Source organism: Ranitomeya variabilis, chromosome 1 (assembly GCF_051348905.1).
Source record: "Ranitomeya variabilis isolate aRanVar5 chromosome 1, aRanVar5.hap1, whole genome shotgun sequence".
Taxonomy (NCBI): domain Eukaryota; kingdom Metazoa; phylum Chordata; class Amphibia; order Anura; family Dendrobatidae; genus Ranitomeya; species Ranitomeya variabilis.
Genome location: NC_135232.1, coordinates 889,536,727 through 889,564,160, shown reverse-complemented (window position 1 = coordinate 889,564,160; position 27,434 = coordinate 889,536,727). Strand labels below are relative to the sequence as shown.

The 27,434-nt window shown below is 40.5% G+C and overlaps 1 protein-coding gene across 1 annotated transcript in view; it reads left to right on the top strand.

The window, feature by feature from the left end:
* The window catches only part of PAPSS1 (3'-phosphoadenosine 5'-phosphosulfate synthase 1), a 139,524-nt gene extending 112,489 nt beyond the window's left edge, over window positions 1–27,035 (top strand). Inside the window, exons 10-12 of the mRNA XM_077278463.1 lie at window positions 2,944–3,212; window positions 9,468–9,697; window positions 24,757–27,035. Of these exons, the coding sequence (XP_077134578.1) occupies window positions 2,944–3,212; window positions 9,468–9,697; window positions 24,757–24,895 (638 nt within the window). The 3' untranslated portion in view covers window positions 24,896–27,035. The remainder of the gene's footprint in view (window positions 1–2,943; window positions 3,213–9,467; window positions 9,698–24,756) is intronic.
* The last annotated feature ends 399 nt before the right edge of the window (window positions 27,036–27,434 follow it).

Here is a 27,434-nt window from a genome sequence, read left to right as displayed (position 1 = left end):
CCTAGTGTTTTTAAATCTTTTTTTTTCCTTTTTTTAGTGCATGTTTGACTAAGCATCCTTTTTTTGTTTGTTTGTTTTAACCATCTATGTTCTTGTACAAAGGCCGCATTGTCCTTTTTTTTTCCCCTTGTTTTGCACTCATATATATGTAATGCTTTACGAATATTGGAAATGTTCCTTTGATAGAATGAAATATCATATATATGTTCTGCCTTATATTGTAGATTGTAAGCTCTCACGAGCAGGGTCGTCTTATTTTGCTTTAATTATTGTATTGCTAACGTTGTTACTTATGACTGTCGTGTTTGAAACTGTTAAGCTGTAAAGCACTGCAGAATATGTTGGCGCTATAGAAATAAAGATTATTATTATTATTGTATATCCTTCAATTAATCTCTTTCTAATTTAAAATAAAAATAGCAGACCTTGAATTATACTATAATTTAGTAGCAGACTGTTATAAGATAGCTTAGCTTATTGTAGCTTCACGAGACTAAATGGTAAAAGGCTCCTTTAGGACCATGCTCCCAATATAGATCCCTATGGACTTACATCTCTATGGCTGACTCTGAACTCTCACGTGTAATGCAAATTGTAAAGTAAATTTGAGAAGCGCTTTCATGTGAAGAACATCTACTGAAGGGTGACTTCTCTTAGTGTTCGGAGACTTACTGTATTACTTTCTAACCATAATAATAAATTACACAGCCGGTACAAATAATTTCTTGTCCTCTTAGTTTGAGAAGAATGGCCCACAACCACCCAAATGAAACACATTTTTTGCATTACGATCGGCCTCTACCTGCATATCAAAAAATGATCTTACATTCTTCAGAATTGACAGTGTTTCCAAGTTGGCTGGAAATCAAACCCATAATACAAAGAAACATATTTTCTCATGTCTCTTGGACAGGAGTCAAGAGTTATCAAAGTGTTTCACATGAGTAAATAATCCACCCCATTTCTCAGTGAATTGCAGTTTGGCACCTTTTTGCATGACTGAATATTTCTTTGCAGCATAGCCGTATACTCCAGGGTGAAGATTTGGCTGGTCTACAGTTATGAAGAGGATTTTCCTGTTCAGGAGTGCCTTAAGCATTCTGGCTTTGTTATACTACACCTTTCTGTATTGTGGTCTACATTTCAGCAGAGGCAGGTTTATGTTATGTCAATTGTTGGGCTCAGTGCAGGACAGGTTTTTGGACCTACAGCTCAAGTTTATAAATGTTGATTTTGCATAATTTTATTGCTATTCAGTGTAGCAGGTATCCTTCATTGGTTTACTAAACAGCTGAATGATTGGTCACAAATAGTATTGCTCTTGACAAACATTACCAAGACCACAAGGTGGGCTACAGTGACTTTGGTATAGGCTAGTGTTAAATAAGGAAGTACACCTGGTAATATAGAGTTTTCTCGGTCACTTCTTTAGGCGACGCAGGAACGGTGGATTACATGCTGCCACCTGATGGCTAACACTAAGAATACATATTAGAAAAAAGCTGCCTCCTTCAAAACTGATTAATCCTGGGCAGCCAACATCCAGCAATTCAGTTTAGCTAACTCATTCAGAGGCAGATATGGCTCTGAGTCTCAGACCTGTCTTGCCCTTGGTTAGGTTAGTTAGGTTAGTCACCTTTCCATCCGGTGAGGGGGCTCTCACCTGTGTCTCTACTCCGGAGAGTGGTCTGGCATTTGGCAACTTCCTTTCTCCACCTGTGTTCTCCACCTTTAATGAGGAGAATGCTCTGCTTCCTTTATGTACTCTGGCTTTTATTTCCCTGAGATCTTAACCATTCCGACTTTCATAGTTGTGCTTCACTACGCTACATTTCGATGCATTGTGGGTCAGGCTCTGGCAGAGGTTAGCTGGCATGTAGGGCTACCATTGTGCATTTGTTTCGAACTGAAAAATTTTGAAGATGAGTCTAAACTAGGGCGCCTCTGCCAAGGCACTGTTCACGCCTGCTATGCAGTAGAAGCTTTCTGCGTCTTGTGCTTCCAGGGATCTGCTCTTCAGCCCTAATTGTCCACTACTTAATCTTCAGCCCACATCTTTATCAAGCTCTTACCTTTGTGTCTAGGGTTAAAAGCGGGACCTCAACGACCAAAAAAAGGTCCAGGCCATTCCGACACGACCAGCGATCTCACAGCAGGGGCCTGATCGCTGGTACGTGTCACACATAGCGAGATCGCTACTGAGGTCGCTGTTGCGTCACAAAACTTGTGACTCAGCAGCGATCTCGCTAGCGATCTCGTTATGTGAGACGGGGCCTTTAGCAGAAGAGTACTACAAGCAGCAGTTGCTCATTTAGTAACCTGAGGGGTTGCTTTTCTTCTTTTGCAGTACTGGTATTAGTTTTCCCACCCCAGGGACAGCTTTAGGATATCCCATTGTTCTTGTGTGCCCAAAGACGCTTTTTGGTACTCGTCATAGAATCTCTTTCTCATAGCCTTCATTAAGGGACACAGCACCCTGCCTTGTTTGGGAGCTCTTGGTTTTAACCTTCCTTCTGCATTTGCACTAGCTGAATACCTGGATGTCAGATGCCCAGGTTGTAGCCTGTTGGGAAGGTGTCTTTTTTTAAGATGTATTCTTAGTGCCAGACTCCAGGTGGCAGCATAAAAGTCATAATTCCTGTGTATATCAATGAAGGTTACAAGAGAGATTTTATGGTGAGTACCTAAAATCTTCATTTGGCTATGTTTATATCTATATTTTTGCAAAGCTCCTAATGCGAATTATGCTAAATGTGTCCGTGGGGCTCTATTTACCCAATAAATGCCAAAAGGGTGAGCCTGTAAAAAAAAAAAAAAAACATTCTGCATAATATATATCGTTTGGAATAGTTTTTCCTTAATTTTATGTCTGTAGTAATTTGTGCATCCTGGATTTACACTGTACTGTAATATCCTATTAAGTGGCCTTTCTTCTGCTTTTAGATGCAGTCTTTGCATTTCAGTTACGTAACCCAGTTCATAATGGACATGCACTACTAATGCAAGATACCCACAAGCAGCTGCTGGAAAGGGGTTACCGACGACCAGTGCTTCTACTTCACCCATTAGGAGGATGGACAAAAGATGATGATGTGCCCTTGATGTGGCGTATGAAACAGCATGCTGCTGTCCTTGAAGAAGATGTGCTTGACCCTGAGACAACAGTGGTAGCTATCTTCCCATCACCAATGATGTATGCTGGTCCAACAGAGGTGTGTTGAGTAATCATTCCTTATCACCATACTTGCATATACCTGTAGTATGTGTTCCCTACTATTAGAGTAGGGTAGTAGGTTTGATACTGTTATACAAGGCTTTGAGTGATTACTTCGACTAGTACTGAAATGTCACTTTTCTTTTCAGGGGAAAAAAATAGCAGTAAGCTGCCTGCAAGCTTTATTTATTTATTTTTTATGACTTTAAGGTCACTTGCAACTTGGTTCCACCATTGAGGACTACTGAAATCCGAGTGCTAATTGGCACGACTAACAAACGTTTTGATTCCCTTAGTAACTTTTCTCGTAGCTCTGTTATACAGTGGATCAGTAACACCGGAGTATAGTTTCTGTAGCTCCTTAGTCAATTGCCAGTTAAAGGCAAAGATTTGAAAGCAGTTATATCCTAATTTCCCTGCGTCATCTTTGGAGAAAAGTAATGAAAAACATAATCCCTCAATGCTAGCTGTTTTTTCCAATGACTTCAGACAAAGTCTTGCCAACATAGTCTCTCTTTTTGCCAAAAAATAACAATAATATAAAACCCATCCCTCGCTTTAATCATTTTCTTTGGGTCACAGAAAAGACATTATGCCATTTTTCTATAAAAGAAAATTATTTACAGGCTGTGTTTTCTTTTTATATTCCTCAACTTTGACTGTGTTAAATAGGACTACATTTTGTAGCATATTTTATCCTGATTATAGACCTAGGAGACATTAGTTTAATATATGTGGAGCCCTTGTATACTTTGTCCATCACAGCTGTTCCTGATGTGAGCAGCAGTAATGACCAAGGCAGGCATGGGAATTGCAGATTCTTCATAGCTTTCTTGCGGCAAAAGGAAAGAGACTGGCCAGGGGTGTCCAACCTGTGGGCCGCATGTGGCCCAGAAAGGCTTTGAATGCGGCCTAACACAAGATTGTAGAATTACTGTCGCAATGTCACCTAAAATAAACGTGCTTACTCTCTCGCTATTTGTAAAAAAAAAAAAAAAACAGAATCTGCAGTGATGATGCCAGTTGTGCATAATCAGTTAAGTTTCCTAGGGAAGTAGGACCTTCGGTGACATTAGTCATGTGACCAAAGGTCCTTGTGTGGCCCAAGACCATTCCTTTTCCACAGTGGCCTTGAGGCACCAAACATTTGGACACCCTTAGGCTACACATTCTTTGTTAATGGTCTCTAAGAACAATCACTGGGAATTTTTTCCTTGCAGCTGCAATGTTCTCTTTTCAGATTTTAACTCTATTTATGGTGTTAAAAATCAATATTGGGGCATTGAGTTGTCACTAGTGTCATTTTATTCTGTCACTTTTGTGTCACACCAAGATTTCCCTAGCTCTTATTTTTGTTGTTGTTGTGAAATTACTAATGGTCATATTTTAAATGCCAGATACCCAACCATTTTAAGTTCTACATTGTAACTTTAGCTTTGTTCAGAAGTTACATTTCATACAGTATGTGCATTTCTAGCCAGGGAAATAGGCATTCCTGAGGTTTAGATCTATGGAACATACTGCACCACATGGATTAAAATTTTTGTGCGATTTTAATTGTATTGCGTTGATAAGATTTTTGGCAATAGTCAGTTGGGCAAATAGTTTATAGAGCCTAAATAATGTCTATTAAGATTAATCTCTAAAGCCAAACTGGAAGGCTCTCCTGTGCCCCATCGCATTCTGAGGACAAGAGGCGTTAACAAGATGAATATAACGTCGGGTTTTTCAGCCGAATTCTGAAATGCACAAACATGCCATAAAGACCTTTTATATTCCATTGTATATACTGTGCATACTTAGCCCTAGATTAGGACTACAGTAATCTATATAATTTCCTTGATTGATAGGGGCATGTCTATCTGCATGGCAGACTTTTTTTTATAATTCTAAGATATTCTTATGTAGTCAGTATTATGTCTGTATTTTCTGTATTCAGTAATGTGATATGTAGTCTTTTTAAAACAGACGTAGAGATGTTTGAGGTCTGGATATTATATAGTATGATTTAAATTGGTTTTCCATTTAACACATGTTCATATATACAGGCTGGAAACTGTTGAGGGTTTGCTAAAATTGTATATGATCTAGGCAGTGAATGGCCCTTTTGGCCTCTTGATAGGTTGCTATAATTCACCACAGAAGATAAAAGGCATCAGCCTCAAGTCCTTGCTGTTCGTCACATACGATTACCCAAATTGAATTTAAAAGTCCCCACCGCCTCATCTGTGGAAGGTATTAAAGGGTTATACAGGACTATTTCATTTTTTTACACTGGCGTAAGAACAGTTAGGTAATTGCTACCTACCTGCCTGTTGTGCCCGGTATCAATCTCTACCAGTACAGTGTGGTCACAGACCACTTCTTCTTGCAATTCAGTGGTTTCCGCTGACTTCTCATTTACAGAGCAGGTGTTTCTCTTCCGGTCTCCTGTGTTGACTGGTCTGCTCTGTTGACTGGGCTGCCTATCAGGGAGCTGGCTTTCAATCGGCATGATGTCGGCAGTCATGCCCCATTGATAAAGCTGCCCGGAAAAGCTGCTCTGTTGACATGAAGCACTCGAGTCACCGGTAGAGCTGTTGGGTGAGCGGTTAGTAAACGCTGTGACCCCTTTAAGTCTACATCAACTGATCTTCACTGTGCTATCGAAGGAATAAAAGAATCCACACTATCCATAAACAATGAGATGGTGAGGGAATACTTAGCTAATTTAAATGAATTTAAATCTCCTGGTCCGAATGAATTACATAATGGGGTACTGAAACAGTGACCAGGGGAAATTGCAGAACCACTAGCTAGAATGTTTGAAAAATCATGGAAGTCCCAGAAGATTGGAGAAGGGAAAATGTTGTCCCCATCTTCAAAAAATGAGTAGCTGGAGCCAGGAAATTACAGGCCAATGAGCCTTACTTCTATACCAGGAAAGATCTTTGAACAAATGATTAAACAGCATGTATGTAAGTACTTAGATAAAAATACAGTAATTAACCAGAACCAGCATGGGTTTGTAGCAAACAAGTCATGCCAGACCAATTTAATTTCCTTCTATGACGGAATCACTGATTGGGTGGATCAGGAAATGCAGTAGAAATTGTATATATTGCCTTCAGCAAAGCATTTGATAAATTCTCATACTCTTCTTATTGAAAAAATGGGTGGACTATAATAACTGGCTCAGTGATCGTACTCAAAAAGTGGTAACAAATGATTACACATCGAATTGGAAAAGTGTTTCAAATGGGGTACCACAAGGCTCTGTCCTGACCCCAGTGTTGTTCAAAATTTTTATAAATGATCTAGATAAGGAAACTGAAGGTAAACTAATCAAATTTGCAGACGATTCAAAGCTGGGAAGGATAGCTAACAGTAGAGAAGACAGAGAGAGGATTCAAAAGGATCTAGATAAGCTTGAACAATGGGCTGCGACTAATAGAATGGTATTAACAGGCATAAATTCAAGATTCTACATCTGGGCAAGAAAAATGAAAATTACATCTATAAAATGGGAGGAATAGAACTAAGTAACAGTACCTGTGAAAAAGACTTGGGTATACTAATAGATCACAGACTGCACATGAGTCAACAGTGTGATGCAGCTGCAAAAAAAGGCAAACACAGTTCTAGGAAGTATTAAGAGAAAAGTAGAGTCTAGATCAAGTGAAGTAATTATCCCCCTCTACTCCTCCTTGGTCAGACCTCATCTGGAATACTGTGTCTATTTCTGGGCACCACATTTTAAAAAGACATGGAAAAACTGGAGCAAGTTCAGAGAATAGCTACCAGGATGGTGAGCGGACTGCACAGTATGTCCTACAAGGAACAGTTAAAGGATCTGGGAATGTTTAGCTTGCAAAAAAGAAGGCTAAGGCTGTGTGCACACGTTGCAGATTTTTTGCGTTTTTTCCCTATAAAAACGCTATAAATACGCAAAAAAAATCTGCATACATTATGCATCCCTTCATTTTTAATGAATTCCACACTTTTTGTACACATGATGCGTTTTTTTCCGTGTTAAAAACGCATCGCGGTAAGAAACGCAGCATGTTCATTAATTTTGCGGATTTTTTGCGGATTTCCCACTATATAATGCATTGGGAAATGTCCGGAAAAATCCGCAAAAAAACCGCACCAAAAACGCGATAAAAACGGGGTAAAAACGCGCAAAAAAACGCGAATAAAACGCATGCAGAATTCTTGCGGAATTCTTGCAGAAAATCTCAGGAATTTTCTGCTAGAATTCCTGAACGTCTGCACATAGCCTAAGAGGAGACTTAATAGCTGTCTACATATCTGAAGGGATGTCACAATGTAGAGGGATCGTACTTATTCTCATTTGCACATGGAAGCACAAGAAGCAATGGGATGCAGCTGAAAGGGAAAAGATACAAATTAGATATTAGAAAACACTTTGACAGTGAGGGTGATCAATTAGTGGGTCACAATGCCACGAAAGGTGGAGAGTTCTCCTTCAGTGGAAGTCTTCAAACAGAGGCTGGACAGACTTCACTCTGTGATGGTTTAGTGAATCCTGCATTGAGCAAGGAGTTGGACCTGATGACCCTTGAGGTCCCTTCCAACTCTAACATTCTATGAGTCTATGATTCTAAAGCTGGAAATAAATAAGATCAGGATTGTCCATACTTTGGCCTATTAACCTGGCTTATTAGCGAAAATTGATTTTCCGCATCACACTACCTTAGTGCATTAAAGATTTGGATGTAAAGTCCACCGGGCCAATGTATCCATATTGTTTTCACACACAAAGGTAAAATTATGTGACTGTTTCCCAGCGTTTCTTAGAATAAATTGGAATGTTTTTTGATCAGAGGCTTACAAATTGTATGACAATTTTTATCCATATTTGATGTCATTGTGTAATACATAATATCACATCCATGATACAACAATTGATGTTGTTCCACTAATTTGGGGAAAAAAATGTTTTTAATAAATCTTCCTGTACCGTTTCATTTCAAAGTTACACCCCAATTACAAAGATGCAAGTTCTCAAACATCTGGGCATATCCCAGAACTTCTCTGTGGCCTTTGCCATTTCTCCCCTATGAGAGAAGTTCTATGGTATATAGTACGCCCAGTTAATTGGTGAAAACTTGATTGGAAAACCAGAACACCTATTACTAAGGATTCTGCATCTCTTGGCAGAAAACTCAGGTGTCGTGTGCACATAGCCTTAGACTGTTTGATTCCCTATAAAGATAATGCATCCTTGTTCAGTAGCTTAAACAGAAAAAAATATGAATAGTCTAGCCAATACCAATAAAAACTTTTTCACTATTTTATTTCAGCAGCATTTTAAAAAATCCGAGCACAAAATCCATGTGTTGCAGAAGAAAATCACTGCATTAACCAACAAGTTTTGGATAAATACTTGTCCTTAATTATAGGGCTATACAGCAATTTTTTTTTCCATTGATTTACATTGTACTGTAAATCACTTGCGGATCTGCAGCGTTTCTGCTCCGAAAAAAATGCTGCAGAACCGCAGTATATCCGCAACGTGTGCACATAGCTTAAGTTTTTATGCAACAATTGATTAAGTAGTTTAACTATTCTTTGCCAGACCACACAGTAATTGACAGTGGAATATATAAGGAGACCAATTGGGCACCATACCAGTAAACTGTTTATATCCAATTCCACGTAGTAATATAGTGAATAAAGGCAACTTTGGACCAGAGGGCACATGTTGCAGAATTAGTGGGGTTGAGGCAGTTGGACGAGGTACTCAGTATAGATAAAATAAAATCCAGTGAAGGGTCCTTTGTTAAGTTAAAAAAAAAAAAATGCTATAGATTCAGGGACTCAGCACTTTGAAGACCTCATATATTGTATATTTTGTAATCTGCTGATGGATAAAATTGAAATATATTTTTTCAAGAACCCCTGGCATGCTGTCACATCGTTTTACCTTTAAACTGTCATATCCAGCATGGTCATCGGATTAATGGGTCTAGGGGGAAAAAAAATTATGACTTATCACATTTTTCTGGAGTGGTAAGAATCAATCATTGTGGACAACTATTTCATGTGTTTAAGGTTTTCAGCCCCTGGATGTAAAACAAGGATGTTGTCATCTGATGACAGCAAAGAAAGGTACAGAGGCATCAAAAATTATGGAAACTCTGTTGTCTCTACTATTTGTACTACCGTAATAGATGGTCTATCATGAATTCTCATTTAATGTTAGCAGTTGAATTGTACATGTAACAGAACTTACTGTCTGAAACTACAGGTCCAGTGGCACTGCAGAGCTCGTATGGTGGCAGGTGCTAATTTCTACATTGTCGGTAGAGATCCCGCGGGAATGCCTCATCCAGCAACCGGAAAGGATCTGTATGAGCCTACACATGGAGCTAAAGTTCTCACCATGGCCCCTGGCCTGATCTCCCTGGAAATTGTTCCATTCCGTGTGGCTGCCTATAACAAGAAGAAAAAGTGTATGGATTACTTTGAATCTATACAGTAAGTTACTCCCTGTATGTCCAAGACAGACTGAAAAACTGAATTTTGGATCAAGGTGGTCTCAGTGGTGACCTTTCACATGTAACATATCAATATGTTGTACCTTTCTCTCCGAAATCTATGGATTGGCAGAGTGTGATATCTGATGATACTGATGTGAAAGCGATTGCACATCATGGCAGAAAAGTTTTTGTTTTCCCCTCCCCCTCTCCATTTTACATGTGCTGACATAATAAGATCCTTCTATTTTGTATCACAGTGTCTGGGGCAATACGTTCCATCCCTCGGCCTGTGGAATGAACGGAGGCACACCCAATGCTGTGCCTGCTATCCTCTTACCTTAACATAGTTGGCTTTACCATAAAAGCATGTTTGGGAGCATTTAGGTAAATGGATAGTAACATAATGCAGTTTGCAACCCTGATATTTCATTTAGGGCTTGTAAATTATAATTGAAGCTATAGAAGACATTCCAGAAATGTTGTGTGGTGACAGATATATTATGAAGAAGAATGAGGTAACAGCATAACTGATCTGGCTCCCATTTTCTTTAATCTAAAAAGCCTTTACACAATCATCCAGGAAAATAGCCTTTCATGTGGGAGAGCCTATTTCCAGTTCATGTGGTCAGACCACCATTACTGAGATTTGGACAGCATTCCTTGTTCCTCCCATTGTTTCACTTACATATAGTCTATAGTCTTGTTTCAGGAATCTTTCAGCGCCCACGTTAAACAGGTGCTTTAGCTACTTTTACCATGAATATGTTTGTCTTGAGCCGCCAGACTCCTCTGAGGATTACCGAGATTTAGTGCTGTATCTGCCTGAACAACTTGGTAACTTGATTAGGAGCATGTAGATCTGAGGCAATTTGGAAATTGTGACTTTGCTTGTGATGTAACAGTGGTATTAAACATTAATTGTCTGTGGTTTGATCCAAATTTATTATTTTATGTTTTTTATTTTTCATTTAGAGCCATTGTACACTACATGTTAGAGAGCACACCAAATTGTGTTGGTCAGATTGGTTTCTTGTACAAGCAGGAACTATCACGGACATAGGGTAGACCAGTAAAATGATTCATTTCTACCCCATTATTGACCATTGTTTTCTGTGAACCTTGGGTAGGTAGAGATGAACTGTTAAAATGTGCAGATGAGTTATATTATTTCTACATGATTATAAATGACTTTCACATCCTATGTATAATTTGAGACGTAAAAGTGGGTCGGGTCCTCAGGCATGCGTTAGATCAGCTTTAATTGTGAGCAGGGTCCTCTCTCCTCCTGTACCCAGTTGTGACTTGTATTGTTCAAGATTATTGTACTTGTTTTTATTATGTATACCCCTCCTCACATGTAAAGTGGCATGGAATAAATGGCGCTATAATATTTAATAATAATTATACTTAACAGTGGTTTTAAAGGGAGTCTATCGGAAGTTTCATGCTGCTTGAACTACGGGCAGAAAGAAATTCATACACGTTCCTCCATTACATAGTTATGTTTATCACTGTACTTCTTCAGTACATCACCAATTTTGTAAGTAAATATACTTCTAAAGGTGCTACTGACATGAAATTCTCATGAGATGTTGATATCCGCCCATTCAATCCACACAGGCAAATAAATCAAACCATATATGTCTATGAATTAAGTTGTGTAATGTGAAGTCACACATTGAAAAAGTATTCAAAAAGAGGTGCAAAAGCCATGGAAAGTCATGACATCAGCTGAAATCTATCAGTAATTAGAATTCAATCCTGACACTTATTGAAAAATACCAGCTTGTTCAATTGATGGCCTATTAAAATGTACCTCAACACCAAGGTGCCACACAAGAAACCTCTCATGTTGCGTAAAACCAGTGAGCTGTCTTAACACCTGAGTAAGTTTATTGTTGCAAAACATACTGACTGCATTTTTTACAGAAGAATTTCTAAACGACTGAATGTTCCAGTGTGCACTGTTGGGACCATAATCTGGAAGTGGAATGAACATAATTTCACTATAAACCGGCATCAACCATGTGGTTTCTACAAGATTTCAGACATGAGTGAAAATAATTATCAGAAGAGTTGTCCAAGAGGCAAGGACCACCTTTAGAAAGCTACAGAAAGACAAACAAGTAGAAGGTACAATTGTTTCAAAGAAAACTATAAGTAATGCACTCAACCTCCATGGCCTGTATGCAAACTCTCTACCCAAGGCTTTATTGCTGATCAAGAAGCATGTTAAAGTGCATTTAAAGTTTTAACATTTAGACAAGCCTTTGAAATAATGAGAGAATATAGTCTGGTCAGATGAGACCAAAATTGAACTCTTTGGATACCATGATACATAACATGTTTGGAAGCCAAAAGGCACTTTATATTGCCTCAAAAACACCATACCAACACTTAGATTTGGAGGAAGGATCATGGTGTGAGGCTGTTTTTCAGCATACAACATTGGCAAACGTCATGTAATTGAAGGAAGTGTAAATGGACAAATGTGCAGAGACATTCTTGATATAAGTCTGCTGCCATCTACCAGGATAATGAAGATAAAATGAGGGTGGACAAGTCAGCAAGACCATGATCTCGAACACACATCTAAGGAAACTCAATTAGTTTCGGAGAAAGAAAGAAAATAAAGCTGCTAGAATGGCCCAGCCATCACCTGACCTGAATCCATTAGAAAGTTCAGCAATCATAGAAGGAGCCCAGGGAACCTATAGGATGTGAAGAGTGTTTGTGTGGAAGAATGGTCCAAAATCACATCTGAGCAATGCATGCGACTAGTTTCTCCATACAGGAGGTTTGAAGCTGTCATCACCAAAAAAGGCTTTTGTACAAAGTATTAAATACATTTTCGTTATCATGTTCAATACTTTTTTCCTTTATTTTTCATTATTACACATATTTTATGGACATCTATGGTTTTATTTCTTTGCCTCTGTAGATTTGGATGGGTTGTTACTGACATTTTGTGAGAATTTCCTGTCAATTGCACCTTTAAAAATATAGTTACTTAGAAAATTGATGATGTTCGATACTTATTTCACCCGCTGTATGTGTATGTAATATATTTTTAGTCTGTTTATATATGTATATACAGTATGTGTATGTATTAAATATATATTTATTTTATATGGTAAGAACTGCCAAACTCCTGGAAGCTGGTTAGTCAACTCTTGTATTACCCAGACAATTGTCAATACTTTGCATTGTATGAGAGAAGAACGTAGCTCTGTGTAAACATAGCTCTATGTAATGAATAAGATTGTATGGATTTCATTCTGCCTGTAGTTTGGGCAATATTAAACTGACATTGTCATTGAGTATACTAATGATTGGTCTGCCGATAGAAGACACTAAAGAGCATTGCACTTTTGTCTAGATCAGGTCTGGTATTAGACAAAATGGGGTCCCTGGGCAAACGTTAAAAGTCGGACCGCAAAATGATAACACACCACCTCACACAAACGTTTAGTTTACATTTACAAGAGTTGAGATCAAGCTGTTAAACAAGAGCGATAGAGAATGTTCAAGTTGTTCGGCGCTTGTTTACTTGCCTCTTTACACAGTTTGATGAAGAATGATGACATACAAATAACAAAACACTGACTGACACTTCCAAGCTATTGTGAACAGGTGCAAACTAGGAGCAGCTACCTCCATATATACAATATTAACCCCTTAAGCCCCAAGGGTGGTTTGCACGTTAATGACCGGGCCAATTTTTACAATTCTGACCACTCCCTTTAGGAGGTTATAACTCTGGAATGCTTCAGCGGATCCCAGTGATTGACATTGTTTTCTCGTGACATATTGTACTTCATGATAATGGTAAAATTTCTTCGATATAACTTGCGTTTATTTGTGAAAAAAATGGAAATGTGGCTAAAATTTTGAAAATTTTGCAATTTTCCAACTTTGAATTTTTATGCCCTTAAATCACAGATATGTCACACAAAATAATTAATAAGTAACATTTCCCAAATGTCTACTTTACATCAGCACAATTTTGGAACCCCAATTTTTTTTGTTAGGGAGTTATAAGGGTTAAAAGTTGACCAGCAATTTCTCATTTTTACAACACCAATATTTTTTAGGGACCACATCACATTTGAAGTCATTTGGAGGGGTCTATATGACAGAAAATAACCAAGTGTGACACCATTCTAAAAACTGCACCCCTCAAGGTGCTCAAAACCACAATCAAGAAGTTTATTAACCCTTCAGGTGTTTTACAGGAATTTTTGGAATGTTCTTTTTTTTTTTAAACATTTAACCTTTTTTCACAAAAAATTAACTTGACCTCCAATTTGTTTTATTTTACCAAGGGTAACAGGAGAAAATGGACCCCAAAAGTTGTTCAATTTGTTCTGTGTACACTGATACCCCATATGTGGGGGTAAACCACTGTTTGGGTGCATGGCAGAGCTCGGAAGGGAAGGAGCGCCGTTTGACTTTTCAATGCAAACTTGACTAAAATTGAGATGGGACGCCATGTTGCATTTGGAGAGCCCCTGATGTGCGTAAACATTGAAACCCCCCACAAGTGACACCATTTTGGAAAGTAGACCCCCTAAGGAACTTATCTTGATGTGTTTTGACAGCTTTGAACCCCCAAGTGTTTCACTACAGTTTATAACGCAGAGCCGTGAAAATAAAAAATCATTTTTTTTTCCACAAAAATTATTTTTTAGCCCCCAGTTTTGTATTTTCCCAAGGGTAAAAGGAGAAATTTGACTCCAAAAGTTATCCAATATGTCCTGAGTACACTGATACCCCATATGTTGGGGGGAACCACCGTTTGGGCGCATGGCAGAGCTCGGAAGGGAAGGAGCGCCATTTGGAATGCAGACTTAGATGGATTGGTCTGCAGGCGTCACGTTGCATTTGCAGAGCCCTGATGTACCCAAACAGTAGAAACCCCCAACAAGTGACCCCATATTGGAAACTAGACCTCCCAAGGAACTTATCTAGATGTGTTGTGTGAACATTGAACCCCTAAGTGTTTCACTACAGTTTGTAATGCAGAGTCGTGAAAATAAAAATTATTTTTTTTTTCCACAAAAATGTTTTTTTAGCCCCCAAAATTTTTATTTTCCCAAGGGTAGCAAGAGAAATGAGACCCCAATTGTTGTCCAATTTGTCCTGAGTATGCTGATACCCCATATGCACGGGAGAACTCAGAAGGGAAGGAGCACTGTTTTACTTTTTCAACGCAGAATTAGCTGGAATTGAGATCGGACGCCATGTCGCGTTTCGAGAGCCCTGATGTGCCTAAACAGAGGAAACCCCCAATTCTAACTGAAACCCTATCCCAAACACACCCCTAACCCTAATCCCAACCATAACCCTAACCACACCCCTAACCCTGACACACCCCTAACCCTAATCCCAACCGTAAATGTAATCCTAACCCTAACTTTAGCCCCAACCCTAACTTTAGCCCCAACCCTAACCCTATCTTTAGCCCCAGCCCTAACCCTAACTTTAGCCTCAACCCTAACTGTAGCCCTAACCCTAGCCCCAACTCTAACCCAAACCCTAACCCCAACCCTAGCCCTAACCCTAGCCCTAATGGGAAAATGGAAATAAATACATTTTTAAAATATTATTTTTCCCTAACTAAGGGGGTGATGAAGGGGGGTTTGATTTACTTTTATAGCCGTTTTTTTGGCGGATTTCTATGATCGGCAGCTGTCACACTAAAAGACACTTTTTATTGCAAGAAATATTTTTTGCGTTACCACATTTTGAGACCTATAATTTTTCCATATTTTGTTCCACAGAGTCATGTGAGGTCTTATTTTTTGCGGACGAGTTGACGTTTTTATTGGTACCATTTTTGGGCATGTGACATTTTTTGATCGCTTTTTATTCCGATTTTTGTGAGGCAGAATGATCAAAAACCAGCTATTCATGAATTAATTTTTTTGGGGGGGTTTATACCGTTCAAGTTTGGTAAAATGGATAAAGCAGTTTTATTCTTCGGGTCGGTACGATTACAGCGATGCCTCATTTTCGTAATTTTTTTATGTTTTGGCGCTTTTATACGATAAAAAGTATTTTATAGAAAAAATAATTATTTTGGCATCGCTTTATTCTGAGGACTATAACTTTTTTATTTTTTTGCTGATGATGCTGTATGGCGGCTCGTTTTTTGCGGGACAAGATGATGTTTTCAGCAGTACCATGGATATTTATATCCGTCTTTTTGATAGCGTGTTATTCCACTTTTTGTTTGGCGGTATGATAATAAAGCGTTGTTTTTTGCCTCGTTTTTTTTTTGGTTTTTTTTACGGTGTTCACTGAAGGGGATAACTAGTGGGACAGTTTTATAGGTCGGGTCGTTACGGACGCGGCGATAATAAATATGTGTACTTTTATTATTTTTTTTTTCTTTAGATAAAGAAATGTATTTATGGGAACAATATTTTATTTTTTTTTAAAAATTTATTTAGGATTTTCCTTTTTTTATTTTTTTTTATTTTTTACACACATTTAAAATTTTTTGTTTTTTTTACTTTGTCCCAGGGGGGACATCACTGTATAGTGACAGATCGCTGATCTGACACTTTGCAGAGCACTGTGTCAGATCAGCGATCTGACATGCAGGGCTCCTGGCTTACCAGCACCTGCTCTGAGCAGGCACTTGGTAAGCCACCTCCATGCAGGACCCGGAAGTAGCCCCGCGGCCATTTTGGATCCGTGGCCTGTAGGGAGGAGACGCTCGGTACAAGGTGAGCACATCGCCTTGTACCGATCGTCTCAGGGAAGCACGCAGGGAGCCCCCCTCCCTGCGCGATGCTTCCCTGTACCGCCGGAACACTGCGATCATGTTTGATCGCAGTGTGCCGGGTTAATGTGACGGGGGCGGTCTGTGACCGCTCCTGGCACATAGTGCCGGATGTCAGCTGCGATAGTCAGCTGACACCCGGCCGCGCTCCCCCCGAGAGCGTGGCCGATCGCATATGACGTACTATCCCGTCACTGGGAATTAAGTCCCAGGTCACCTTGATGGGATAGTACGTCATATGGGATTAAGGGGTTAAAAAAACAAAAATCTTTCCACCCTTCAACATGTGGTGGTTTTAATTACAGCAGGATCCTACCTACCCATAAATACAGGCTTCTGAGAGCGGTATCCACATTTACCCAGGAATTCAGACGACAGCCTAAAAGAAGCATTCACACTAGACACACAGGTTCCCAGCAGCGTGAGACCACCTTGTTGGCTGCTGGGCATGCATGAATGGGTGAGATTGTGTTAAGCGTCTACATTTTTTCTTATTATCTAGAGCAGTATTGCTATTCACATTTCATACACACGTGGTCAAAACTGTTGGTACCCCTCGTTTAACCCCTTCCCGACCCATGACGCCACATAGGCGTCATGAAAACCCGTGCCAATCCGACCCATGACGCCTATGTGGCGTCATGGAATGATCGCGTCCCTGCAGATCGGGTGAAGGGGTTAACTCCTATTTTACCCGATCTGCAGGGAGAGGGGGAGTGGTACTTCAGCCCAGGGGGGGTGGCTTCACCCCCCCGTGGCTACGATCGCTCTGATTGGCTGTTGAAAGTGAAACTGCCAATCAGAGCGATTTGTAATATTTCACCTAAAAAACTGGTGAAATATTACAATCCAGCCATGGCCGATGCTGCAATATCATCGGCCATGGCTGGAAACACTAATGTGACCCCCCCCCACCCCACCGATCGCCCCCCCAGTGCTCCGTTATAGGGTCCGGTCCCCTCCGTCCGCCTGCCGGCTCCCCCGTCCTGCTGTCCGCTCCCCCGTCCTCCTGCCCGCTCCCCCCCTGCTCCTATGTCACCCCCCCGTGCTCCGACGCCCCCCCCGTGCCCCGATCTCCCCCCCCTTATACTTACCGAGGCTCCCGGTCCCCGTCCGCCTCCATCATGGGCGCCGCCATCTTCCAAAATGGCGGGCGCATGCTCAGTGCGCCCGCCGGCCGGCAGATTCATTAGAGGTACATTTTGATCGCTGTGGTAGGTTCTATCACAGCGATCAAAATAAAAAAATAATAAATAAACCCCCCCCTTTATCACCCCCATAGGTAGGGACAATAATAAAATAAAGAAAATATTTTTTTTTCTTTTTCCACTAGGGTTAGGGTTAGAACTAGGGTTAGAACTAGGGGTAGGGTTAGGGGTAGGGTTAGGGTTACGGGTAGGGTTAGGGGTAGGGTTATGGCATGTGCACACAGAGCGGATCGGCCGCGGATCCGCAGCGGATCGGCCGCGGATCTGCAGCGGATCGGCAGCGGATCGGCAGCGGATCCGCCGCGGATCGGCCGCGGATCCGCAGCGGATTGGCAGCGGATTGGCCGCGGATCCGCAGCGGATTGGCCGCTGCGAATTCGAAGCAGTTTTCCATCAGGTTTACAGTACCATGTACACCTAAGGAAAACCAAATCCGCTGTGCCCATGGTGCGGAAAATTCCGTGCAGAAACGCTGCGTTGTATTTTCCGCAGCATGTCAATTCTTTGTGCGGATTCCGCAGCGTTTTACACCTGTTCCTCAATAGGAATCCGCAGGTGAAATCTGCACAAAAAAACACTGGAAATCTGCTGTAAATCCGCAGGTAAAACGCAGTGCCTTTTACCTGCAGATTTTTCAAAAATCATGAGGAAAAATCTCACACGAATCCGCAACGTGGGCACATAGCCTTAGGGTTAGGGTTGGAATTAGAGTTAGGGTTGGAATTAGGGCTAGGGTTTGAAATAGGGTTAAGATTAGGCTTGTGGTTAGGGTTACGGATAGGGTTAGGGGTGTGTTGGGGTTACAGTTGTGGTTAGGGTTGGGATTAGGGTTACGGTTGGGATTAGGGTTAGGATTAGGGTTGGAATTAGGGTTACGGGTGTGTTGCGGTTAGGGTTGTGGTTAGGGGTGTGTTGGGGTTAAGGTTGTGATTAGGGTTATGGCTACAGTTGGGATTAGGATTAGGGGTGTGTTGGGGTTAGTGTTGAAGTTAGAATTGAGGGGTTTCCACTGTTTAGGCACATCAGGGGTCTCCAAACGCAACATGGCGCCACCATTGATTCCAGCCAATCTTGCGTTCAAAAAGTCAAATGGTGCTCCCGCCCTTCCAAGCCCCGACGTGCGCCCAAACAGTGGTTTACCCCCACATTTGGGGTACCAGCGTACTCAGGACAAACTGGGCAACAACTGCTGGGGTCTAATTTCTCCTGTTACCCTTGCAAAAATAAAAAATTACTTGCTAAAACATAATTTTTGAGGAAAGAACAATTATTTTTTATTTTCACGGCTCTGCGTTATAAACTTCTGTGAAGCACTTGGAGGTTGAAAGTGCTCACCACACATCTAGATAAGTTCCTTCGGGGGTCTAGTTTCCAAAATGGGGTCACTTGTGGGGTGTTTCTACTGTTTAGGTACATCAGGGGCTCTGCAAATGCAATGTGACGCCCGCAGACCATTCCATCAAAGTCTGCATTTCAAATGTCACTACTTCCCTTCCGAGCCCTGACGTGTGCCCAAACAGTGGTTTACCCCCACATATGGGGTATCAGCGTACTCACAACAAACTGGGCAACAAATATTGGGGTCCAAATTCTCCTGTTACCCTTGTGAAAATAAAAAATTGCTTGCTAAAACATCTTTTTTGAGGAAAGAAAAATGATTTTTTATTTTCACGGCTCTGCGTTGTAAACTTCTGTGAAGCACTTGGGGGTTCAAAGTGCTCACTACACATCTAGATAAGTTCCCTTGGGGGTCTAGTTTCCAAAATGGAGTCAATTGTGGGGAGTTCCTACTGTTTAGGCACATCAGGGGCTCTGCAAACGCAACCTGACGCCCGCAGAGCATTCCATCAAAGTCTGCATTTCAAAACGTCACTACTTCCCTTCCGAACCCTGACGTGTGCCAAAACAGTGGTTTACCCCCACATATGGGGTATCAGCGTACTCAGGAGAAACTGGACAACAACTTTTGGGGTCCAATTTCTCCTGTTACCCTTGGGAAAATAAAAAATTGTGGGCTAAAAAATCATTTTTGAGAAAAGAAAAATTATTTTTTATTTTCATGGCTCTGCGTTATAAACTTCTGTGAAGCACTTGGGGGTTCAAAGTGCTCACCACACATCTAGATTAGTTCCTTGGGAGGTCTAGTTTCCAAAATGGGGTCACTTGTGCGGGAGCTCCAATGTTTAGGCACACAGGGGCTCTCCAAACGCGACATGGTGTCCGCTAATGATTGGAGCTAATTTTCCATTCAAAAAGCCAAATGGCGTGCCTTCCCTTCCGAGCCCTGCCGTGCGCCCAAACAGTGGTTTACCCCCACATATGGGGTATCATCGTACTCAGAACAAACTGGACAAAAACATTTGGGGTCCAATTTCTCCTATTACCCTTGGGAAAATAAAAAATTCTGGGCTAAAAATCATTTTTGAGGAAAGAAAAATTATTTTTTTCTTTTCACGGCTCTGCGTTATAAACTTCTGTGAAGCACCTGGGGGTTATAAGTGCTCACTATGCATCTAGATAAGTTTCTTGGGGGGTCTAGTTTCCAAAATGGGGTCACTTGTAGGGGAGCTCCAATGTTTAGGCACACAGGGGCTCTCCAAACGCGACATGGTGTCCGCTAACGATTGGAGCTAATTTTCCATTCAAAAAGTCAAATGGCACGCCTCCCCTTCCGAGCCTTGCCGTGCACCCAAACAGTGGTTTACCCCCACATATGAGGTATCGGCATACTCAGGAGAAATTGCCCAACAAATTTTAGGATCCATTTTATCCTGTTGCCCATGTGAAAATGAAAGAATTGAGGCTAAAAGAAATTTTGTGTGAAAAAAAAGTACTTTTTCATTTTTGCGGATCAATTTGTGAAGCACCTGGGGGTTTAAAGTGCTCACTATGCCTCTGGATGAGTTCCTTGGGGGGTCTAGTTTCCAAAATGGGGTCACTTGTGGAGGAGCTCCAATGTTTAGGCACACAGGAGCTTTCCAAACGCGACATGGTGTCCGCTAACGATGGAGATAATTTTCCATTCAAAAAGTCAAATGGCGCTCCTTCCCTTCCGAGCCTTACCATGTGCCCAAACAGTGGTTTACCCCCACATGTGAGGTATTGGTGTACTCAGGAGAAATTGCCCAACAAAATTTAGGATCCATTTTATCCTGTTGCCCATGTGAAAATGAAAAAATTGAGGCTAAAATAATTTTTTTGTGAAAAAAAAGTACTTTTTCATTTTTACGGATCAATTTGTGAAGCACCTGGGGGTTTAAAGTGCTCACTATGCTTCTAGATAAGTTCCTTGGGGGGTCTAGTTTCCAAAATGTGGTCACTTGTGGGGGAGCTCCAATGTTTAGGCACACGGGGGCTCTCCAAACGCGACATGGTGTCCGCTAAAGATTGGAGCCAATTTTTCATTAAAAAAGTCAAATGGTGCTCCTTCCCTTCCGAGCCCTGCCGTGCGCCCAAACAGTGGTTTACCCCCACATATGAGGTATCAGCGTACTCAGGACAAATTGGACAACAACGTCCCTGGTCCAGTTTCTCCTTTTACCCTTGGGAAAATAAAAAAATTGTTGCTAAAAGATCATTTTTGTGACTAAAAAGTTAAATGTTCATTTTTTACTTCCATGTTGCTTCTGCTGCTGTGAAACACCTGAAGGGTTAATAAACTTCTTGAATGTGGTTTTGAGCACCTTGAGGGGTGCAGTTTTTAGAATGGTGTCACTTTTGGGTATTTTCAGCCATATAGAACCCTCAAAATGACTTCAAATGTGAGGTGGTCCCTAAAAAAAATGGTTTTGTAAATTTTGTTGTAAAAATGAGATCACTGGTCAAATTTTAACCCTTATAACTTCCTAGCAAAAAAAAAAATTGTTTCCAAAATTGTGCTGATGTAAAGTAGACATGTGGGAAACGTTATTTATTAACTATTTTGTGTCACATAACTCTCTGGTTTAACAGAATAAAAATTCAAAATGTGAAAATTGCGAAATTTTTTGCCACATTTCCGTTTTTTTCACAAATAAACTCAAAAATTATCGATCTAAATTTACCACTAACATGAAGCCCAATATGTCACGAAAAAACAATCTCAGAATCGCTAGGATCCGTTGAAGCGTTCCTGAGTTATTACCTCATAAAGGGACACTGGTCAGAATTGCAAAAAACGGCAAGGTCATTAAGGCCAAAATAGGCTGGGTCATGAAAGGGTTAATGACAGAAAAACCCACAATTGTCACAGAAATAACTTGAATCTGACAAAAGTAATAAATGAAAAAATCTATGAAAATGAACAAATGAGTCAGACATTGCTTTTCAACCATGCTTCCACAGAATTAAAAAAAAAACCATAGTGTATTACACATACTTAATGTTACACATGTGTAAATACACAAAACACATACATGTACACACAGAGCGCATACGTAGACATACTCAGACACGTGCATACACAAAGCACATACATACCGTATATACTCGAGTATAAGCCGAGATTTTCAGCCCAAATTTTTGGGCTGAAAGTGCCCCCTCGGCTTATACTCGAGTCATGATCGGTGGTGGGGTCGGCGGGTGAGCACGGTCATATACTTACCTGCTTCCGGGGGTCCTGGCGCTCCCCCTGCACGTCCCACTGTCTCCGGGTGCCGCAGCCTCTTCCCCTGAGCGGTCACGTGGGACCGCTCATTAGAGAAATGAATAGACTGCTCCACCCCCCATAGGGGCGGAGCCGCATATTCATTTCTCTAATGAAGCGGTGCCGGTGACCGCTGACAGAGGAAGAGGCTGCGGCACCGAAGACCAGCTGTCCGGGGGAAGGAGCGGGACGCCGGGAGCAGGTAAGTATCGCATAGTCACCTGTCCGCGTTCCACACGCCGGGCGTCGCGTCATCTTCCCGGCGTCTCTCTGCACTGACTGTTCAGGCAGAGGGCGCGATGACGCATATAGTGTGCGCGCCGCCCTCTGCCTGATCTGTCAGTGCGGAGAGACGCCGGGAAGATGGCGCCGAGGAGCTGCAAGCAAGACAGGTGAGTATGTGTTTTATTTTGTTTATTGCAGCAGCACAGATTTATGTGGAGCATCTATGGGGCAACAGTGCAGAGCACTATATGGCAGAGCTATGGGGCTACAGTGCAGAGCACTATATGGCAGAGCTATGGGGCAATGGTGCAGAGCACTATATGGCACAGCTATGGGGCAACGGTGCAGAGCACTATATGGCACAGCTATGGGGCAATGGTGCAGAGCATTATATATATGGCACAGCTATCTATGGGGCAACGGTGCAGAGCATTGTATATATGGCACAGCTTTATGTGGAGTATCTATGGGGCCATAATGAACGGTGCAGAGCATTCTATATGGCACAGCTTTATGTGGAGCATCTATGGGGCCATAATCAATGGTATGGAGTATCTATTTCTAATTTTGAAATTCACCGGTACCTGCTGCATTTTCCACCCTAGGCTTATACTCGAGTCAATAAGTTTTCCCAGTTTTTTGTGGCAAAATTAGGGGGGTCGGCTTATACTCGAGTATATACGGTATATGTATACACAGGTCATATCCATATAGACACATGTATACACAGACCACATACATACACACATATAGGAGGCCATGGGCAAGTGTCCAGATGACCCATCCATTGCTGCCCTTGATATAGAAACAATAGCTCCTAGACCTTTGTGCTGTCCCTTTCATTGCCTTCTCTGTCAATAGGTAATGTGGCCCTGAGGTTGTGGCTGCCTTTGCTCATATACGAAGATTGCTGAGCTTGTACAGACTTTCATGGCCTAATTGACAGAGGATGAATAGGTTGTTTTGGCTTATGGACCTCACCCCAGCCTTTTGGACTGTTTTATTGTTAATTTTCCTTTGCTAGATAACTTGAAAAAGGAAGGCTGCATTGTATGAATTTTTATATACCTCCTCACATTGTAGAATAATTACAGACTTTTCTGAACTACTTGGTAGTTAGCTGACTGGTAAGCAGACTAAGGCATAAGCAGAGAAAAGGGAATTGAGGTGAGGAAGGGAAAATTGTGCTCTCTTGGTTAAACTCAGTCTCAAAAATCCTCACACACATGCCTTTAAACAGTTGAGAGAGCATAAAACATGTTTATACATAAAGCATTGCCTTGCTACTCCAATATGTCTGTTGTCAGTCTTCTGCAAAATAATAAATGTTCATACAAAGATATTGAGTAATATTCCAAGCCTAGTGTCATGACCATTTCAAACATGTTTGTATCATTCTATACGGCACCAGACACTTAAACTGTACCCATGTAGGTATAATACTCATCAATAAGCTGTTTTACAGGAGAACATTGAGCCAAAGAACACCAATAATACATTAGTACATTAATCCAACCTTTTTATTTGGTAACAAAACAACATAACCATTTTTAAATTACATGGGTCTAAAACATTATTTTGTGAATCACACCCAAAGTGTTAAAACATGACCCAAGAAGGAACATCAGGGATTAGTAAGGGGAGAAACCATATGCTCCATTAATCAAACTACACCAGGTGACGATGCCGAAGTTCAAAATACTATGTAAGGAACTGCCATTGCAGTTCATTAATTTACCGCAGCAGCGCCACCTAGATATAATGTAATACCGTGTACCCAAAGTTCCTCCCTATATACATTTAAAGTGAAAGGCAATAATTACCCATAGTTTAGATCCCAAATGTGTTCCAACCTGCGTCAGGAACCCCAACGCGCGTTTCGCGTATCCGTAGTGTCGCTTCCTCAGCGTCACCTCGTCACCTGGTGTGGTTTGATTAATGGAGCATATGGTTTCTCCCCTTACTAATCCCTGATGTTCCTTCTTGGGTCATGTTTTAACACTTTGGGTGTGATTCACAAAATAATGTTTTAGACCCATGTAATTTAAAAATGGTTATGTTGTTTTGCTACCAAATAAAAAGGTTGGATTAATGTACTAATGTATTATTGGTGTTCTTTGGCTCAATGTTCTCCTGTAAAACATGTTTGTATCATTTATGCATATTTCTGTCCATAGTTTGTATTTATTGATGTTTTTCAATTTCCCCAGTGCTGAGGACTATGAATTCATATCTGGAACTCGAATGCGCAGACTGGCTCGAGAGGGACAAAATCCACCTGATGGTTTCATGGCACCAAAGGCATGGGCTGTGCTGAAGGAATACTACAAATCTTTAGAAAAGGCTTAACTTTATCATTTTTCATATTACACTTTTCATGGACCGTAATAATGCTGTTCTTTTTCATGGCTTCCACCAGATTTTGTCCCAGAAGACCAGCATTTTGTTCTACTTTAACATATGCTTAGTTTTTCAATTGATCTCTCATTTAATCAACTAAAACTTCAGTTAGTCAGCAAGCCTTCTTTCTAATGCTGAACGTAATCTTACTCCATCACTTTCACCAACGCATTACTGGGTCGCTGGCGACTAATACATTAACGCATGGGTGTTACTTACTTTTTTCGTATTATGTTCTAAAAGAATGGAGTCCAATTAAAACTGCTTTTCCATCATTCCTATTACAATTACTTCCCAATTTCTAGACTCTCCGCTTTAGTTTGTCATGATGCTGCTCAAAGTATTTATTTGTTACAAATATACATCATGGTTGTTAAAATGCCATAGTATAAATTAACTGTTACAGTATGTCTTAAAGGGAACCTATGAGATGGTTAACCCTCCTAAGCTTTAATATGTGCATGCAGGTCATGGAAAGTCAAATATCCTGATCTCTTGATATCTTCAATACAATGACTTTTTGCATAGAAATCCACATTTTTTCTTAATATGTAAATGAAGCATTAAGATCTATTGGATGGACAGGTTGCATTCCAATAGTCTACCTCCAGAGCTTATTTTATTGCTTGCCGATGCCTCCTTGTGTAAATTGATCCTCTTGTTGCATATGTGACGTCTGAATCTATTCACAAAAGCTAAGGTGCATGCACATCGCCCTGATCCCGTGCAGTATTCTGCCCCTCTATAAGCAATGACTTAATCTTCACTCCTGGTGGCTAAGTGTCCCTGCGCAGAAGGAAGTTAAAGCCAGTGCCGATAGAAAGGCTAAAGCAATGACTGTGGCATCACACATGTAGCAATTTATATACAAAGGCATCACTAAGCATTACAATACGCTCTGGAGGCAGACTCTCGGAAAAATATATGTCCTGCCCAGAGCTCTTAACACCTCCTTTACATACCTTGATATCTGAGATCTGTAACATATTAGTATTTTTTAAACTTTGTATGACTTGCATGGCCATATAAACGGCTTAGGAGGGTTGATCTTTTTGACAGATTCCCTGTAAGATCCGAATTTAAAAAATCCCAAAGGAATTCTAAGTTAAGTTTCCATTTAATACTCTGTTAGCTTGGTATGGATTAATGGCCTTTGTATAAGCATAAAACGGCAATCTATGGTTTAGTTACACCGTGTTAATTAGCTAAAAAAGGTATGAACTGTATTCAAATACAATCTTCTACATACAGACTGTTGCTTATAACTCGTTCTTAAATGCTCCTAAACATGGCTACCACAACCACTAGTGTGATGCCTTCTAGTGATACGTCTTCTAACTAAATATAGCCACAGACAAGGTATGGTGGTGAATTTGGGGCCACACATTTTTCAATAACCAGCTAATGTCCTATAAAATGGCAGTTATATTATGTTTCATGTAGCTCTACAATTATCGCAGAATGTCCAGCTGGCATAACCAAAAAGTCCATATGGGACTGTCATCAACTATCCAAACTATCCATGGGTCAAAAAAATTTAGAGAGTTGCGTTATTTTATTGCACCCAGTTTCTCTTCTGTAGTGAGACTGTCTTGACTCCCAATCTGACAGTGTCAGTTTATAGTAAATATGTATTTCATGAATATTCAGTGTTTTATCTTTAGTGGCAACCATTGCTTTGCCATTCTCTTTTATCAAGTCTATTGACATGTTTTGTTTCAGCTTGGAGTAAGACCATTTTAGCAGTATCTCACTAAAACTTTTCACTAAGGCTCTGTTTATATCTGCATCGCAGGCCCCTTATTAGATCTTCCGTTTCAGATTACTGGAAAAAATAGCGCAGCATGCTGTTCAATTTGGGCCAGTAATCTATGACCGAACATGAAAACAGAATCAATAATGCAGATCTGAACAGGGCCATTGGCTTGTTTTATCTTTTATTATTAACTACTTATTTTAAAGTATTTTTCCCGTTTTTAAAACTTTTCTTTCTAAAGCTTTTGCTATAATTAATTACTTTTTATTTTGTCAAAATTATTTCAAGCTCATTGTCTGTTTCCATACTGTTGTAATAAAGTTCTGAACATGCTTTCATTTTTTGAATTAAATTCTTATTTACTCTAAAGTTTTATTTGAATATTAGCAATATGCCCATATTGATATTGAATATTATCAATATGTATGGCAGCATACCATAATGGCATAACCACAAGTAAATAGTTAAAAATTGCGAGCGTGTGGATAAACATAACATGTGCTCACACATGGACAGAATTGTTGGTAACTTTCTTAAAAAAAAAAAACCACAATGGCCACTGAAATAACTTGAAACTGACAAAAGTAATTTTCTTTTAAAATCTACTGAATGTCAACCAATGAAAAGCAGACATTGTTCTTAAATTGTGGTTACAAAAGAAAGAAAATGGCCTGAACAAAAATTATGGTGCCCCTATAAAAGATAGAAAATAATTCAGTGATAAGGACATGT